This window comes from Falco peregrinus, chromosome 5, assembly GCF_023634155.1.
Source record: "Falco peregrinus isolate bFalPer1 chromosome 5, bFalPer1.pri, whole genome shotgun sequence".
Taxonomy (NCBI): Eukaryota; Metazoa; Chordata; class Aves; order Falconiformes; family Falconidae; genus Falco; species Falco peregrinus.
Genome location: NC_073725.1, coordinates 54,151,374 through 54,169,524, shown reverse-complemented (window position 1 = coordinate 54,169,524; position 18,151 = coordinate 54,151,374). Strand labels below are relative to the sequence as shown.

At 36.5% G+C, this 18,151-nt stretch overlaps 1 protein-coding gene across 1 annotated transcript in view; it reads right to left on the bottom strand.

Moving 5' to 3' along the window:
* The window catches only part of PTPRN2 (protein tyrosine phosphatase receptor type N2), a 663,741-nt gene that overhangs the window by 389,013 nt on the left and 256,577 nt on the right, over window positions 1-18,151 (bottom strand). The window contains exons 7-9 of the mRNA XM_055804928.1: window positions 13,388-13,639; window positions 12,016-12,056; window positions 9,826-10,199 (exon numbers count right to left, since the gene is read on the bottom strand). Coding sequence (XP_055660903.1) covers window positions 9,826-10,199; window positions 12,016-12,056; window positions 13,388-13,639 — 667 coding nt within the window. The remainder of the gene's footprint in view (window positions 1-9,825; window positions 10,200-12,015; window positions 12,057-13,387; window positions 13,640-18,151) is intronic.

The window sequence follows — 18,151 nt, the reverse complement described above, 5'->3', positions numbered from 1 at the left end:
AGGAAAGATGTCGCATCCTGAGGAGGGAATAAATGGTGTATGGTGTCATCTATGCATGCCCATGGGAGGAGTGAGCGATCCTGCCACCTTAGATAGCACATGGCATGTCAAAGAAGACATGGCAACACAGTGACATGCCTCTTCCATTCTCATCAGGGTGGCAACCACCAGTACAAAGCTATTGCATCCAGTTTTCTTCAGCTCCTACTTCTCTTTTTCTAGACACAAATGATGTCTCTTACTCATCAGAAGGCGCATATTAACCATACAATGGAGAAGAAATGGAGACATTAGAGTGGTTTTCTCCAGGTCACAAAGGAGGTAAGTGAAATAGCAAGGACTACTGGGAACATTTTAACATCAAAGCAATTTATAGTGTTGCCATTAAATTCTTTCTGAGCCCACAAAGCCTAAAAAAACATTTAGACACTGAAATTGTATTTATTTCTCTTGTCTGGAAGTGCCCCTGAGATTAACTCATCCGATAACCTATAATGAAAGTCCTGGGCACTGATGCTTCAAGTCCATGGAGTTACAACAGCCTGCCTTGTCTGTCCAAGTTTGAGCCTTTTGTCCGTGTTTCAGTGTAGTTTCATACACCTTGAAGCACACTTCTCCAGTAAAGACTTTGAGGAGGAATGTGTGTCAGCACTAGATGGATTTATTTTTATTTGAATGCATGTGTGCCTTAAATTTAGTTAAATAATGATCAGTTTTGTAAATGGTTCACATTTATTATGGATTAATGAAAGCAACCAAATAGCTTCCGAGCACAGAGCTGCTCACCGGATTGTTTGAGAGCTGCCTGACTTCACAGCACTTTTATTGCATTGGGCTGCAGTTTCATTTTTCTATGCTTGTTTTCTCAAAGGCTTTATTAGCCATAAAACCTTTTTAAGCTTACTTCTGTTTTGACAGCTCAGCAAATTCCCACTTTCTGTCATTTTTTTCCCTCTTTTCCCACCACCAGTAAGTGTGAATTTAAACCTCTTAATACAGACAGATTCAAGTCCAGACCAATCTGTAACACAAATGACACTTCCTAAAAATCAATGGCAGTGGTCAGGCTATGAAGGTCAGAGGAGATAACGGCATCATGGAAACATGAGAGTGATAGAGAAGTCGAGAGGGAAGAGCTCTCCAGAGTTATAATGGAAGTGTGACACTGTGCCAGCCTGTACTTGCACTACTTCAAACATGCACTACCTCCAGCTGGGTTAACAGCAACAAATTCGTACAGATGCTTTGTCATAAGCAGAAGCACAGAAATAGTGACAATAATCAGTGCCACAATTGTGACATCCTCCTTTCTGAGGCTGAAATGGACCTTACCAAAGCACTCGCTCGTGTGTTTTAAGCTGAATGTTAGAAACAGCACTTGCAGTCCTCTTGTCGTGAACCCGGAACCTCTGATGAAAAAAAAGCCTTGAAAATGCAAAATTGTTCTTTCGTATCAAATTACTCTTTTATACAAGGAAGTAATAAATGAGATTGAGGACAACTGATGATACCCACTTCCAACTTTTCATTCTTTCCCTTCCTTCATATCTTCCTTCTTCCTTCAAGGCAGCTTAAAGCCCAGAAAAATTTATAATGCAAATGGTATAATTTAAGAATGACAAAGAATATCCAACAACTTAGTGTTAAAGAAAAGAAGTTAAAGAAAAAAAATATTTCCATAAGAAATCTAAGCTTCAAAGATTTAAAACCTGACTTTTTGTATCATTCTCCACACTATTAAGAAATTAACTCTACATTTATTTCTATAGTAGATATGTCTAGTCTTGAGATTGTGGCATACCTTCTTTAAACAAATGCCAGTGGAAAACCAGAATATCTACTTGAAATAAAAATTAAAATATTTTCTCTGTTCTGATTTATTCTCTGTGTTCTGAATTAGTCCTCACTGATTTTCTACTTATGAAATTATATTTGATTGAAATAAAAATTATTTAAAGTGTGATTAAAATTACTTCATTCTAATTTTTAGTGGTCAGGCATTTACACTGTGTACGTTATCCGAGTTAGGAAATAAAAAAAAAATTCTGGTGTGAAAATTAAATTATGAAGTTTTAATACCTGAACTTCCCAGGACGGGGCAGAACAGCACTGGTGAAAAAGTACTGGTAGGTAATAGACTGTGTCATGATCCAGTGTGCTTCCTTCCCAGGAATCCCAATCTTTGGCTTTCTCCTCCTTTCTCATTTCAAAAGCTTAAGATTCATCACTCTTTTATAATGAACTACATGGTAATTACCCCCAAAACACTGACATAGTAAAAGTATTGACCATATGGTATTGTGAGATATTGCAGCATCTTGGGGTTTTAATGACTATCACTGTTTATAAAAACAAAGCACAGCTACCAGCCCCTTTCCTGGTTTGGGGGGATGTAAAGTGCAGCCTCAGCGATTAAAGGTCTATAGCCTGCAGTCAGCAGAGTAACTTGAACCTGCTCGCAAAGGGGTTGTGGAGTACTTGCACCAGCTGCTCTTCTGAAAGAAATGGAGTGTGAGACCTGAACACAGGATGCTAACATGACATAGAGGCATGGAAAGACAGAAATGAGTGTCTGGGAATGCCTGTTCCAGGAAACTAGGCTGACAGCCATATCTGTTCAGCTAAGTGGAGAGATGTAAATGTGAGCTAGTCCTTGTGGCACTTCTGGGGACTCCAGGCATGTTCTTACAATTACCAGTTGCCTTTCATCAAGGGACCAGAGTGATTCCTTGTCAGTACTGTTGCTATTGTGATGATCAGCTGGTCACCAGCTACATCAATTCAAAATTTTGTTCTGGATGCTCCTCTAGAGGCAAAAATGCCCAGCTGGTCCCAACAGAAAATAGAGGAAAACACCTGGGGAAGTGAAGCCCTAAGAGGAGGGAAAGATGTACCCTTGGAAGGGCTCTTCTTTTGTAAGGTGATCTACATTAGGAGGTGGGACTCATATTGTGGGATAATATATTGGGAAGCACAAAAGCTAAGGGCAACAGAAGTAGAACAGATGATCATGTTAACACTGCACATACAACAGACAAATTCAAAACTGAACTCTTGTACTGAAAAAAAGCCCTGCCAGTATTTATTGTTCTCTATGGCAAAGCTACTGTAACTACTGTTTTCCTGTTATTTTCTTGTGCATGAATAAGAAGGAGGAATTATCATTTTCCTATGGGAATATACAATATCAGAATTAAGGCAGTGAAGCAGTAGTGTGGGGGATATGATCTCTGTCACTTTCTAAGTATCACAAGGAAACTGGAGGATTAAAGAAAGGAAGATTATTTTATGTCTAGAAAACTCTAGGGAGTATAAATATTACATGTGAAGAGTTAGCCAAGGAAGATTCTAGATTTATGTCTCTCTACCAGTTATGGTGCTGAGACAAAATGACATAATTGTCTCTACTGGATAAATTCATAGGCAAGTATTTTCCATCTTTATTATTTAGGTAGGGGGTCAAAGTATGTTATCAGAATCTAAACTTTTGGCTTTAAAACCAGTGATGGACATTTATGGAACTTATTTATACAAGGGTAAAGACTGCTAGAGAAAGTGACAAAATGCAGATAAAAATTTTACCTATAATTTCTTAATATAAGCAATGCTATCCCTCACTGATATAACAGACCTTAGTAACAAAAGCTTTTCTGTTTTATATAAGTTTATAATTTCTTATAATTTTTAAAGCTAGTTGTAGAAGGTAAGTGAAGAATACGCACGAATCTTTTTCCCTTGATAAACTGCACTTGCAGGTAGAATAACAACTTCAAAGAGTACACTGAGATATGGAGAGAAGGTCCAATCAGCTTTTCTGTTTGTATATGTCTATTAATGGACAAGAATATTTTGTTATTATTTCTTAAAAAAGAGCTGAAAAGCCTCATGGAATAGAAAAGCTCAGCTTCTAAGAAACATCAAGACCTTCCAGGTTCTTTCCAAGGAAAGAACAATAAAACCTATCAGCCCTGTTTCATTGCTGTAGATGTTGTGATACATTTTCTCCTGTTTATTTTTAATTTCATTTTTTAATGTAATTAAAATGCACTAAATATTTTAACCTGGTAGGGGAAAATGATGAAGATCATAAAAATGCAATTCTTTAATGACTTGTCTAGGAAACCAGAAAATTTGGGGAATAAACCAAGAGTTCTGTACAACCCAGCTTCAGGGTCCTAACTTGAACACCCTACTGTGGAAAGTAATCATTACACGCAAAGCAGCATCATTTATCACCTTTGTAAAGGTGGAGAAAAAATATCAAGCATCTGGAATTAACCTAACCCTTCAGCACGTTGAATGGGTCAGCTTAATCATATTCAATAGCAATTTAATATTATGAACACAAGATCCATTTTCAGCTTCTCCACAGCATCTGATCAGAATACCAGCTACCTCAAATTAAATGCACAGAAATGCATGTGCGAGCCGATAAAGTTAACGTTGTGAACAGATTTACAGCCTAAAGAGTTTTACATAGACAGTCTTGAATTGAGAGTTAACATATGACAAAACATGAGATACCCAGGAATTGACTAATACAACAATGCCAGATGTTGGCTCACAAGCTAACAGAGCTGCCATGAGCTGTCTGTGATCTTGGATTTATAGGAAGAACTTAAAGCACATGCATTCTGAAAAATCACAAAACAGGACAGGTTTCTCTGCATTGGGTGTCCAAGGACTTCAGAAAAGCATGACTTGACTTTGAAGCTTGAAAGACTGCGATAAGCAGTGAAAAGAGATGAACTTTCTACTCTCAAACTGGGATTTTTCTGAACACATTTAAGTCTTCTCAATCTCATATAAGAAATCGCACACCAGCTTGACTATTTAAACTGCTGAGCATGCAGCAGCTTGCATTTAGTTTTACTGGAGGTGGTAAGAACTACATGTTCTGGAAAGTCAGGCTTTGGGTTTCCTCACGAGAGACTCAGGAGGCTAGACATTGTTTAAATGTTTTTATTGTGGGATCTTGGTCCTCGGCTTTGAGCATATCCTGCTAGACAAATGGGAGCGTTGGCATTTTTTTCCAACCCTCAGGAAAAGTTTTCTGTACATGAAGAGCTAGAATTTAAGAAAATAGGAAGAATTCTTTTGTCCAAAGGCAAAGACTTCTCTGATTTGGGAATTCACACTGCTGTACCCTCGCTATAATGGAGGGGTATTTTATAACTATGGCCAAAGTAGCATACAAAAAAACCCCCAAACATCTTGTAGTTAACTGTTTTGTAAGATTACTTTAGAATTTCAGAGCTAAAATTAGTAGAAACAGTTCAAAGCAGTTACACTGAGAACGAAAGAAACCTCTTTGACACAAATCCTACAGTGGTAGAATACCAATTTTTTGAAGGAGAAAAGAGTAAACAAAGCAAATCACCCAATTTGATTGGTTTCTCAGCATAATAAAGTGCTGAAGCAGCACAGTGGAGGATTTGCTGGACAATTTTCTACACTGAAACTGTCAATTCATTCCGAAGCTTAGTGCTGATGGATATTATGGATTGGTATGGATTGCACTGCTCCAACCATCTGAAAGGTCACTCAACAAACACAGCAGGAGTGACCTATTGTTCTTGCCATTGACAATCGGACTGCCATTTTGACAAGTCTTTAAACTATCACAAATCTTTTCTTCAAGTATTACACGGAAATGTTTATCTTTGCTTTGTGGCACAATTAAAAGCTGGCATCTTAGGAGTTCACTGAAGCAGTCCTAATATCTCCTTGGATCACACTTGCAAAGCCATGGAAGCCTGAGAATCTAATATTGAATGGATCACCCCTGACATCTGTCAACTTTACCACTGGGTACATTCTTTTCAGTTCCATTTTCAGATCAGAAGGTGAAAAGAACTCCAGCTATTATCCCCAGTGTACAAATATGTTGGACTACTTCCCTTTCTCACCAAAAGACCACTGTTTCAGCTGTAGAAATGAAGCTTCACTGCTCAAAAAGCTCACGGCCAATAAAAACTGATGGATTGAAACTATGACCTTTTGCTTTATGGAGGAAGAAGAAAACCATACAAAGATGTAGTACTGGAAAATAAATAAGTGGTTCTCATATTATATTTTGGCATTTCATTTTGTGTGCACAAGTTAAGGGTGGATTGAAAAAAAACACCAAGATCATAATTTTTGGTTTGTAATCTTCAATGTGATAATTGCTGCAAGAAAGATACCTCACTTATGAATCTGTGTGATGCTCAAGGTCTTAGGAAGGTTTATTTCATGCCTACCTTTAGCTTCAGCTTTCTCCCTATTTCAAATTGAGAACTTTAGAAAAGAATAAATATTTAAACACAAAATCACAGAATCATTTAGGTTGGAAAAGATCTACAAGATCATCGAGTCTAAGTGTAAAATATCAAAGATCAGTTGGGAAATCAATTTCATGAGTAATTAGAGACTACAACCACCTCTCAAACAGGAGTGATTTTAGACTATCATGGATTAAAGATATGACTAGGAATAATTCCAGCCCCTTCACTGTATGAAAATATCGTGCATGTACAGTTATATATCAATATGTAGCATATACCTAAACCATTTATCAATACTATTTATTTACTGCAAACAGCCAGTAAGATCTTCAGTACAAACCCATAATGATACACGAAGTTTACTAAAGATATGTTCCTTAAAAGGACATTAATATTTACCTTCTGTGCAGCGATAGTTAACAAATATTCCTTTGTCTATGCTTCTTCCCCCAAGAAAAAATACAATTGCGCAAAATTCATGAAAACAAGTCCTTACTGAAACTCAGCTACACTGATGCAATTGCTCTCTAAGGCCACTTTATGTACTAAAGAAAAGGTTGTGGGACATACTAGTATGTTACAGATCCCTCAGCTGCTGTAGAAAGTATTTCACCGCTCCTGCAGAGTGGACAAGTCCATTTTTAGCATGTGGAATTTCCTGAACAGGTTTTGTTATTCCTATAGAATTCCAGAATATACAAATTTTGTTTTGTGAAATACAGGGGTTTCATTTTACTCTCACATTTCAGATAGACCTATTCAAAACAAACGAGTTTAACAACAACAAAAACCAAACCAGTATATTTTGGAGTTGAAATGCTGAGGAGGGCCAAATCACTGAACAGTTATAAGTCACTGGCTAAGAACCTTGAGACAAATATCTGTTTACTGAAGATCAAATGCAACATAATCATGATACAAAAGGAATTTTTCTTTAGTTCAACTCAATCAGCTAATTCTCTTTAATAATTAACTCATTCTAGATGAGGAACCGAAAAAAACCCATGAAAGCTTATTCTCTTTTTCTCTGTGGTGACTTTGGAGAAGATGACATCTAGCTGCACTCGAAGTGCTAAGTGAGAAGTTGTCAGTTAACTTTTCTGAATACTGACAGTACGTGCTTTCTGTAATGAGCTGGTTACTATTAAAAACTAAAATTTTTTTGATAAAACTATATTTTTTAATTTAAACCATTTGAAGTAGTTTCATCTAACTAATTGCAGATTTTTTCTCATTGTTTCTGAGCATTTTTAACAACATTCCAATGTTTATGTAAAAACATTTTGTCCAAAAGTTACTAAAATTGTGATAATCTTGTATATAAGAAAAGTACTTTTTGTCTTTCTGGTATTGAAAATGATAAAGAAGATGAAAAAATCTATGCTAAATAATATTTGTGTATGTGGAGTCCTCTAGGACCAAGAACCTTTGGACAAATTATCTTCTTCAGCAAGTTTCATTGAATTATTAATAATAGGCATAATTCCTGGAAAACCCATCAGTGGAGGACCAGCTAGGAAGAAAACTGGGTAAGACGACACAGTGAAGAATCTATGTGCTTTGAAGACTGAAAGCCAGAATGTCTCCCATTACACAGAGCTGTGAAAGCTCTAAGCTTTTAGAGAATTTATGGGCCAAATAATACTGGATGGTCAAGGGAGATAGCGTCATTAAGATACTGTTGGATATAAAGGTGCCTTCCAAACTGATGTTTGAAAAAGTCTGGGGAAGTAGCACTGAGCTGGGGAAAAAACAGCTTCTATAGTTTCACCTAGCATTCATAGGAAGAAGCCAAGAGGTGTGGCTGAGCTAGGTTATCCCACCAGTTTTTGGTAGACTGGTTTCAAAATCAGAGGAGACTCCTGAGTGTTCCTTGGCAAAAAAATGAACAGAAATGTAACCTACTTGAAGGACTATGGTATGATCTAGAAAAAAAACTGTAAGATACTCTGTAATAACTGGCTTTCTCCTGGTTGAGAGTAGTGAGCCTGTTAAAAGAACCAGTCGACAAAAATGAACGTTACAGGAAAACAAATGAAAAGTGTAATTGCAAAAGTAGTTTAAAACTGGTTAATCAAATCCAAAGCACTCATTCATTAAATAATGATTAACATTATTGTTAATTAACAATATATTTATATATATCAATAACATTAATTGTTATTGATACACAGACAAGTTAACAGAAGTACGAGGACCTCAAATCATTTGGGACTTGCCTTAAAGCAAGTACCCCCAAGCTCCCAAAAGGTCTTTTCTAAACTATAGAGCTGGGTTTCTTTAGAAAATGAATAAAATGTAACACTAAAATGGTAAAAATAAAACTTAGGATGGGACACGATAGCAATGCAAGGATCTGTTAACTCTTATTCCTGCTATGTCCTCATAAAGTCAGCCCTTTTCCTTCAGCTTCTCATTCCAGTAACTAAGTAACTTTTGTTTTCTGCAGGGTAACCTCTGAGTCCTTATGAAATATATTCCTTCCATAATCTCTGAGGAGTGGGTGCTTGTCCCCTACTTTTTGGGAAGTCTCTGTCTTTCTCTAGTGTTTGCAGGCTGCTGAGCCTCAGCTTTCACTCTCTGTCCCTCCATGCACTGTATAAAATCTCTTCCCCCCAAATGGCATCCTTTCTTCATGATCACATCTTTCTCAAGTGTGGCCCCTGGGAGAAGGCAAAAAAGAAGCTGTCTCTGAAATGCAGCCACATGCATTTCAAAGCAACACAGTGTGATAAAAAAAAGAATCCTCCACAATTCTATTGCCTTCGATCCCATTAATAAGTTTGAGATAGTAAAAAAAATCAATCCGTGCTACAAAAGTTTCAGTTTCTCTATAGTGCTGGGCAGAGATTTGTAAGCCCATTTTAGAAATTCCTAATTTATCACAGAAGAATGGTTTGGATTCCTAACCAAATTGTTCTCATTCTTGCAGTGGGGGAAAGTATGTAAAACTGCCCACATTGTTCTAAACTCCCAAATGTTCCTGTAATAAACTGTGTTTCACTAGGGGAAAAAAAGCTGTCTTTTGAAAGTATGGTATTAAATGTGAAATTCATTAGTGACATGACCTGAAATCATTAGGTCTTTCTTGCTAAACTAGCTGCATATGTGATGTTTGGATTCCTCTATGTGTTATTTTCAGGTCAAAATGAAACCACAGAGAAAATATTGTGCTTTTTCACTGTGTCATTTTTTTAAAGAATGACTCAGGCATTGATATTTAGGCTACTTTCAAGTCAAATATTTAAAGCCCACATTCTAACCATAAGCACACTTACTGACATATCGGAAGGTCACTGGAACATGAGAAGATAGAGAGACATCTACATAAAAGACCTACAAACTAAGTATCTTCTGCACTGGAGGAAAGGCAACTGTGAGAAAATTGAACTGTTTTCGTGTATTTTCATCAAAGTACTGAACAGGTTCCAAATAGTTTCAGATGTATTAAAAATCAGGCCTGTGGCATTTTCCTCTTGTACATTCATATTTCATAAGGTGCAATGACTTTATCTTTTCTCAAGTTAAAAACACCATTCAAATTGGCTGCTATACTTACTCTTTCACTGTCACAATATAGCCGTATTCTTTCTGCTCGGAAGACTTCACTTCAAGTTGTAAGCCTTGTCCCATATTTTTCTGAGGCTCTTCATAGGAGTTTCCATCCTGCATTAGAGCATTCTTAATCCCGTAGTGAGCCTCGCTTGGGTCTTTGGAGTCAGATTCACTGTTCTTTGCAGCTGTCAGTTCCCTTGAAAAAGTCTCACTTTTTACATTTTCCACACCAGCATTTGTCTCTTCTGAGGAAGAAGAGTCAGTGTCTTCAGATTTCTTGGTTTCTGTCTTAGTAGATTCTTCAGGTATAAGGTCTTTAGGTGTATTTTCAGGTAATGCATTCTCATTCAAGAAATTTACTAGCTTTGCAGTGCTCTCCTGTATTAAAAGAATGTTATTTTAAAAACTAAACACAGGAATGTTGTACTGAACCAAACCTGGATATAATCTTTCAGACTGTTATTGATATGGTAAAGCCTATTCATAGAAATGTCACATGGTCATTTTCTTAATTTCTATATGCTGCCAGACTATGTAAGAACATGTTCATCCAGTAATAATAAAACAGCATTAAATTACGCCACTGTATTTTTCAAATAAGGGCAAAGAAATTCTATAGTTAACAATTACTTTCTTTTTTCAATTATCACAGAAACTAGACAGCCTTATCTCTGTTTTGAAAAGCTAGAAGAAAATGGTGATGAGATTTTGATGGAGTTTATTTTCATGTGTCTATGTGTTTAAGTATTAGTGAGAATAAAATTTTGTTATCAAATAAGTTAAAGAAAAGGAGAAAGAATAGAAATATTCATCAGTACTCTAAGTGTTGGGACTGGAAACGTGCATACCTCTTGGGTCTTACAAGTCATAACACAGGAAAGGGAAGAGATATTATGTGATGAATTATATTTCATGTCCAGAAATTCTGATAAACTGTTTGTGAATGATCCACTAAGCTAAACCTATGATCACGTAAAAAAATCTGTTTCATATGTTGAAACGGTAAGCAAATGACCAAAGTCAAAACACATGCCTGGAACAATTCATTAGCTAGTTTCATTATACGAGTTTACTGCACCCAAGCATTTGGAAGGAAATGATGGCTAATAGGCACTTTGTACTCTGTGCCACAATATATTCTTTTCTATGACATCCCCTATTCAAACTGTCAATAAGAAATCTATACATGGTATCCTCTGTAAGTCTATTTTAAATGCAGTGCTTCATTCCTGGAAGAATTTCATGTGGGTGGTTAAAGCTCCTGCTACATTGCCCACTTTTGTGTTTTCTTTGCTTGGCTGAAGGGTAGCTACTAAAGAGATTTTGCTGTGAACAAAAGGAGGGTTGCTCATGTGTGAGTCTTGTAGTGTTAGCTTTTGATAGAGTATATAGTAGGATAAGTTTCACGGTAGTTTTAAAAAATATTTCTTTGAGATTTTTTTTCTTTGCTCCATGTAACCCAGGAAAAGAAAGATTGATATACCTGAAAAATGGCTGAATATTGGACAAAAGTCTAGAGGATGTGATTCAAAGCTCATAAGGAATATTGTAAAAGTAATCTGGATTAAAATCCCAAATTTTATGTTATCCCCTAGTGCCTAGAGCTTTTGAAATACCTCTGATATTCAAAGATTTTGAAGAACTAATGGTAAAGTAAAAAAGTGAAGAATGATGAATCCCATGGAAGAAAAGGGAATTTTGAACCTTCTCACAAACACATGCTTTCAGAGGGAATAAGTTTACCCATCTGCTTCTGAAACTTAGATACTGTCTGAGGAAGGATGCTTGCATTCCCCAGAACTAAGAGCCAAATGACAGGTGAAGGAATGGTGTTTTCAAGAATACCTCAATACTTAAAATTTACCAACTTCAGGAAAAGCCTGAATTAGTCTGAAGTTTGGGATCTGTTATGAATTCTGTTATGTAAATATGAATTCATATTTACAAATGAAAGGCGAAATAGGACTTGATTTTGTTTTTTGAACTGCAAAACTCATTTTGGTTAAGGTTTAAATAAATGTTCCTTTAACATTTCAATGCATCAACACAACATGCCTATGCTGTGATATTGAATTATATTCACACAAGACACAAAACAAGTCTTATATTTCAAAGTGTGCCTCTGACCTTCACTGCATATAAACCTGATATTCTGAGACTGAATACTTGTTTTGTTAAAATACTGGTACTCTACCTTTTTATCAGTTCTCACACTGCCTTCGCGCACTCCATTGTCTGTAGGATATGAAAAGCACAAATACATAGTTAGGAAGGGAAAATATCATACATGAAACGCACACCGCTTATAGGCTGCTGAGTGGCCTTTTCATGCAATTTAAACATTAAGACATCAAAGCTGAAAGGGCAAAGTAAAGAGCACTGTATAATTCAGTATGGTTATTCTAACCCAACTTCAATAGCAAATCAACGCAAGATCAATAGACAGACTACTTCAAGAGCCAATGTAATAGTGTTATTTTGCTAATTAAGTGTCCAATCTTCATATCTGTTTATCAATATCTAAGAACCCCCCAATATAATGGCTCTAACTAGCTGAATAGATATTTACATTAAAGAAAAAGCAAACATATACATCCCACATACATGTTTTGCTGGAAGAAGATGACTTATTTCAATAGGTATCATCTACCAAAACCATGTTACAGTTTAACTACAGTGATGATATGCAGTCACATCATTAACCTCAGTCAAATAATGCTTGTTTTTTCATTTATGAACTGAGTTTTATTCATGTCTTCCAGCATGATTCAGGACAAACCCTCAAGTCTGCTCATTCTAATTTACAAAAAAGAATTGGCAATTAAAATAACCAGAATATCCCTAACTAGTAAGGATTTCAGTATCTCACCATGAAAAAGGACAGTAAATTATGCTTATGACTTACAGCATATGATTTTAATGTCTTACATAATGTAATATTCCTAAAATAGAGAATGGATGAGTGGTAACTTCTGTCCCACTGTGTTGTCAACTTATTAATGGCAATTACTGTAGCTCCTGAATCTGCATCACCAGGAAAATATGTGTCCAGATAGAAGCAAATTACTCTTTTATTTCTCAAAGCAGGAAAGGGAAGTAGTTTTCTACCTGTACCTGTCTGTCTAAGACTTTCTTCTGCAAGTAATTGCGGTACATTAAAGAATGATTATATGTAAAACATTTTTTCCCCACATATTTTGAAATAAATTCTTGGAATATAATGATTTTTCATTATCATTTTGTTTAAACATCTCATTTTCAAGAAAGGGAAATTAAGACCCCACGGCATACAACTATTTGTATTTCAACATAATTGGGTGTGTAGGTTTATCATGCTTGTGAAGCTTGAAGACCAAGGGTTCACAAACAGATGCATTTTTGGTAAATAAAGTATCTGCTGTAAAAGAAAGTCACAAAGGTAAAATCCTGCAGCCTTCAGCAAAAAAATGCAGAAGCTTCCCCTCCTGTCTTTAAAACTGAATTTGAAAAGTCTAGCACTAATGTGAAACAATAAAGGAAAAGAAGGGTAGCTATCTTTTCATGTGCTTAACTTTTAGGTTTTATACCTGGAATATTAACACTGTTTTCCATTAACCCAGTCTGAACCTCTGCCCTTCCTTGAGCTTCTCCTTTCTTCATTTGCGCTTCTGTTTTGTTTTTAGTTTTTCCAGCACCCTCTTCTGTCTCTTTCTGAATGCCAACAGTTTGAATTGCATTGGCGATAGTATCAGCGATCTCATCCAGTTCTGTTGAGCTGAGATTCTCCACGTTCACTTGATGTTTCTTTAGGTCCTTCAATACATCTTTAATAAGTGTCTCTAGATCACAAAATGACAAGCACAAGATTTAGCTGCATACACAAAGTACATGTGCTTATATCAATATCTTTCATTTTCCCTAAAAGATATGTTCCTTCATAGAGAATGTCTGTTTTCCGAAGGACTGTGTATACATTCATGCTGCCATTTTTACAAAACCCACAGTATTATAAATGAATGTTAGGGTTTATGTCAAGGTGAATCTATATCAGACGCTGGGGGATGTATGCCGCTACAACCCTGCAAGTTGTCCTAGAGAAAGGTGTATAAAATTGTTACTTTTTCTTTACCTGAAGAACATTGTTTCCTAGTCTAAAATGACTCAAAATACTGAAAACAAGTGTTAAGGTAGCTTAAATCTTATTGATTTCTCTTGTCAAAAATATCTTTTGTCAAAAATGAACTTCACTGTTTTGGTCTGTCAGCTGTGAATGTTTTACCAGTCACATTGAGTAAAGACATGTTTAGATGACATTCCAGGCCAGGAAAAGCAAATGGATTTACATTTAGCAGGGGGAAAAAAAACCCAAAACAAAACAACAGAAACCAAACAAAACCACAAAACAACCTTGATGTGAAAAAAGTTTTGAAGATGAGGAAATTCAAGGACAGTGGAAATTCAAGGTGAGTTAGAAGATATAGCATAACAGCTCTTCAGGGAAGGTACTGACTGCATATATTGCATATATCCTTCAGTACTATTCTGCAAAACTCAGCCTAATGTCCCTTGGAGTATGAGACACTAAATGTAGGGCTTACTCTAGCATACCAAAGTAATTTTCAATCATGCTTCTGTTCTGCTTATTCATGCTGATCAGGAATTTAGCATACATATGCATATGCATGCAAGAAAACTGTCACATAGGTAGTATTGTGCAAGAAAAGGAAGATATGGTCCACTTTTAAATCTCTTTTGAATGTATGAATTTATGTATAAGCAGTTTGACAGCAACATCCAGTCTTTTATCTTATAGTAACATTCTCCCTGTTAAGGCCTGTGGTTGGACATTTTTGTCATCATCTGTAAACAAGACTGACTTTGGGACCATGCTGTCAGTTACATAAAAGTGAATTAAAAAGTAGATGTGCAAAGGGGAAAACACTACAGGAAAAAGGGCTAAAGAGGAGGTTTTACTTTTCACAGCAAAGGAAGAAGTAGTTAGAGACTAGGAAAGAAGAAGTAGAAACTCTTCTGCTCCTGGGAAAAGGCAGCAGAACATCTGTGGTTTTGCAGGGAGACAAGAAGCAAGGATTATTTCTCATCAGAAAAAAGAGGCCAAGACCTGAGAAACATCTGTCATTTTTTGGACCACACAGTGTTAGCTGAAGAGGTTAAAGCTTGCAGCTGACCATCAACTTCTCAATGCCATCTCAAGAGAGAGATTAATGTCCTCTAACTTGACCAAATAAACTAATGCAGTTTTCCCCAAACTAATTAGTCAATATAGACCAAGATAAGTTAAGCAGCTTAAATAGTAGGTTTACTGTGAGTCAAAGAGGGTTTTGACACATGGGGAAGGTGGTTTGTTGATGTACTTTCTTTGCCAGGTTAAAAAGATACATGTTTCCAATAATCCACCCTGATGATAATACAGAATTCTACTGATTTCATTATAAAATTCAGCTGAGGGTGTATGCTGTGAACTTTTGAAATTTACTTTAAAAAGCTTAGTTTTAAACATACTTGAGTGTGACTAACAATAAAAAAGATAGTTAAATCTATGATGTTCAAACTGTAGCAGCCAGCAAAGATTATGGTACCACAATGAAACAGCAGGGTGCTTTGTACAGGAAAGCCAATGTTCAGTTACAAGAATCAAAGACTTAATCTCACAATCTATGCCAAACTCTCTGGGCCAAGATATTTGGAGGCAGCAAAATTAGGACTGACATTTGATGGAAGCTGAGCAACACTTCACAGAAAACTTTGAATATTTTCATTTCCACATTTCATTGTATTGTATCCATCCTCGTTACAAATTTAATAATACAGTAAAAAAATAATAACCAAATATTTTTGTTTAGGAAGGTAATCTACAAGAGCAAGTTGATCCAAACTGCAATAAACGTTTTCACTAGGTTTGAGCAAACTTAGTTCAAGAAACTTTTTCAAGAAGCACAACAGCTACCTGGAAGATGGCCATTTGGAGAAGATGTTACACATAGCAGCAATGCAGGAAATTAAACTAGGAAACACCAGCACTGCCAGATTACCTTAGAAGTCTTGTGTCTGCTTAGGTATCATTTTTGTTCTTGTGTTTTATAGAACTATCGGACAAAAACCTGACAGAAAAATCTAAATTATTGAAGCAGAGCTAATAAAGTCAGCAAAGAAAAGACAGAATATGTGTCAGTTCCAAATCAAAACTAAAACTTTTCAACTAAAACATCAATATTTGAAAAGAAATCTTAAAAGAGAATTATATTTCAGAACATATATAATTAAAAGAGCTATATTAATGTAGCACTACTAGATTTTTGTTTATTTCGGTTGTTTCACAGCCAGCTGTCAAGGCCAACTACTGAGCTATTCAACTACACACAGTCAATATAGCCCTGTCATCTCCATTCCATTATGTTTTTCCTAACTAACTTCTCTCTGTACCTATCACCTTAGCCAAGTCTTATCTCTCTAGTCCACTTCCACAGGCTCATAGTCAATAACAAAGCAGTCTCAGTCTCAAACAAAATGGAAATGGGGGAACAGGGCAGGGAGCCACACAAGGAAATGAATGGCCACAGGCCGTATTCCAGATAACACTAACTGGCTCACTGCAGGTCATTTAATAGACCTGTTAAGGAGCTGCCTCCTGCCCCTCTGACGCTGCTATTCCTGCCCTGGTCAGTGTCACCTGGGCACAGTTTATCAAACTCCTAAACACTTGTGTGAATGTGAGTACAACTTAGTCATTATATGCTACTTTTACTGAACAGCTACAAGTGTCACTTAAAATGTCAAGGACCAAAGCTAGCATGAGGAACATCATGTTTTCGGTATACTAGGAGGAACAGTCGCCAAAATGTCTGTAACAGCCTGGTGAAATGAAGGTCTAAATAGAGTCTTCCTAACTTCATGAGGTTACTGATACGATGTTAATATAATGTCCATGTTAAATATGGATGTTTCCACTTCTTGTTATGGCACTTGTCCATGTTTGTATATAATTTGCATGTCATTGGATAAGGCTGATACACAAATAGATATTAGTGCATCTATTTACAAACACCTTTGGGTAATTTAAGGAAATTATGATGAAATTATTGAAATCACAAAATATTGCTGGAGAAAGACCAAAACCCAGATGGATACTGCAATGGCATATCGCTTAAGCAGCATGTGTACTCGAACATGCATGGACCTCTGCAGAGCTTTTATACTCTCCCACTGATGCCTTCTAAATAGAATCGGCAATGCTCAGCCGTGTTTCAGAGGGCTTGTACTGCAAACCAGATTTCTCCCTCAGCTCCAGCTTCTGCAATGAAGGCAGCAAATTGCTTTTCATAGTTACCTTGCAGCCCTGAACAGTAAAGGCACATATATGTTAGATCATGTAATTTTTAATATCAGCTTCACCAGTAGAATTCCCTAGTAGGTAACAATAGCAGCTTAGCAAGGGAAAACAGCTGTTTATTGTACAGTGTATAAATCATGCCCCAAACTCCACTGACACAACTGCCAAAGCCAGCTTGCCTGAGAACCGACCGCGGTGTATGGCAGCAGGAACTTTGCTCGCACTCTCACAGGGTGGTCTGTCATCTTCTACATGATCACCCTACTGACCACACTTAGCTGTAGTCAGCAGCTAAGCACCATACAGATTGGTGACCACAGCTTTGCAGACAAAGGATGTACAAAAATATCTTTGCTCTATAAACATGGGAGTTTGGTTTATTTTGGGAAAAATAAAATAAAAATATCTGAATTATCAATTTTGTGACCTTTCCAAAGCAACAGAGAGATGTATTCTATAATATTTAATACACCAAAAATGAGTAACTAGAAAAAAATCACTTAAAACTGGGAGAGATGTATTCTATAATATTTAATACACCAAAAATGAGTAACTAGAAAAAAATCACTTAAAACTGAGCCAAATTCTAAATATGGCTGGTGCAGAAGACAGATTAATGATTCTGCTATTGCACAGTGACTACAAAGGCAGTACCCACACACATCATGCTACTCCTAGAGGTAGTAGTTTCCAAATCTGATAGGAAAATAGCTCCACATTTCCTTCTCTTGTATTTTTTCCTCAGGGTGCCTTGTTAGCTAATTTACCTGCCACTGTTTTGCAGCAATTCTCAGTGCTAATCTGCTCAGTACCTTCTCGATTGTTCTCCCAGTCTAGTTCCTTTGTCTAATTCTGTATAAGATGTAGTAGAGAACTGAGCTTATGTGACTGCACCCCATGCTTTCCAGTTTTTCAAACATTCTGTGCTTTAGGGTGCAAGAGAGAAACAACCCACAAGTGTACAAAAATCCTGAAGCACCAGAGAGATTGGAGAAAGGTT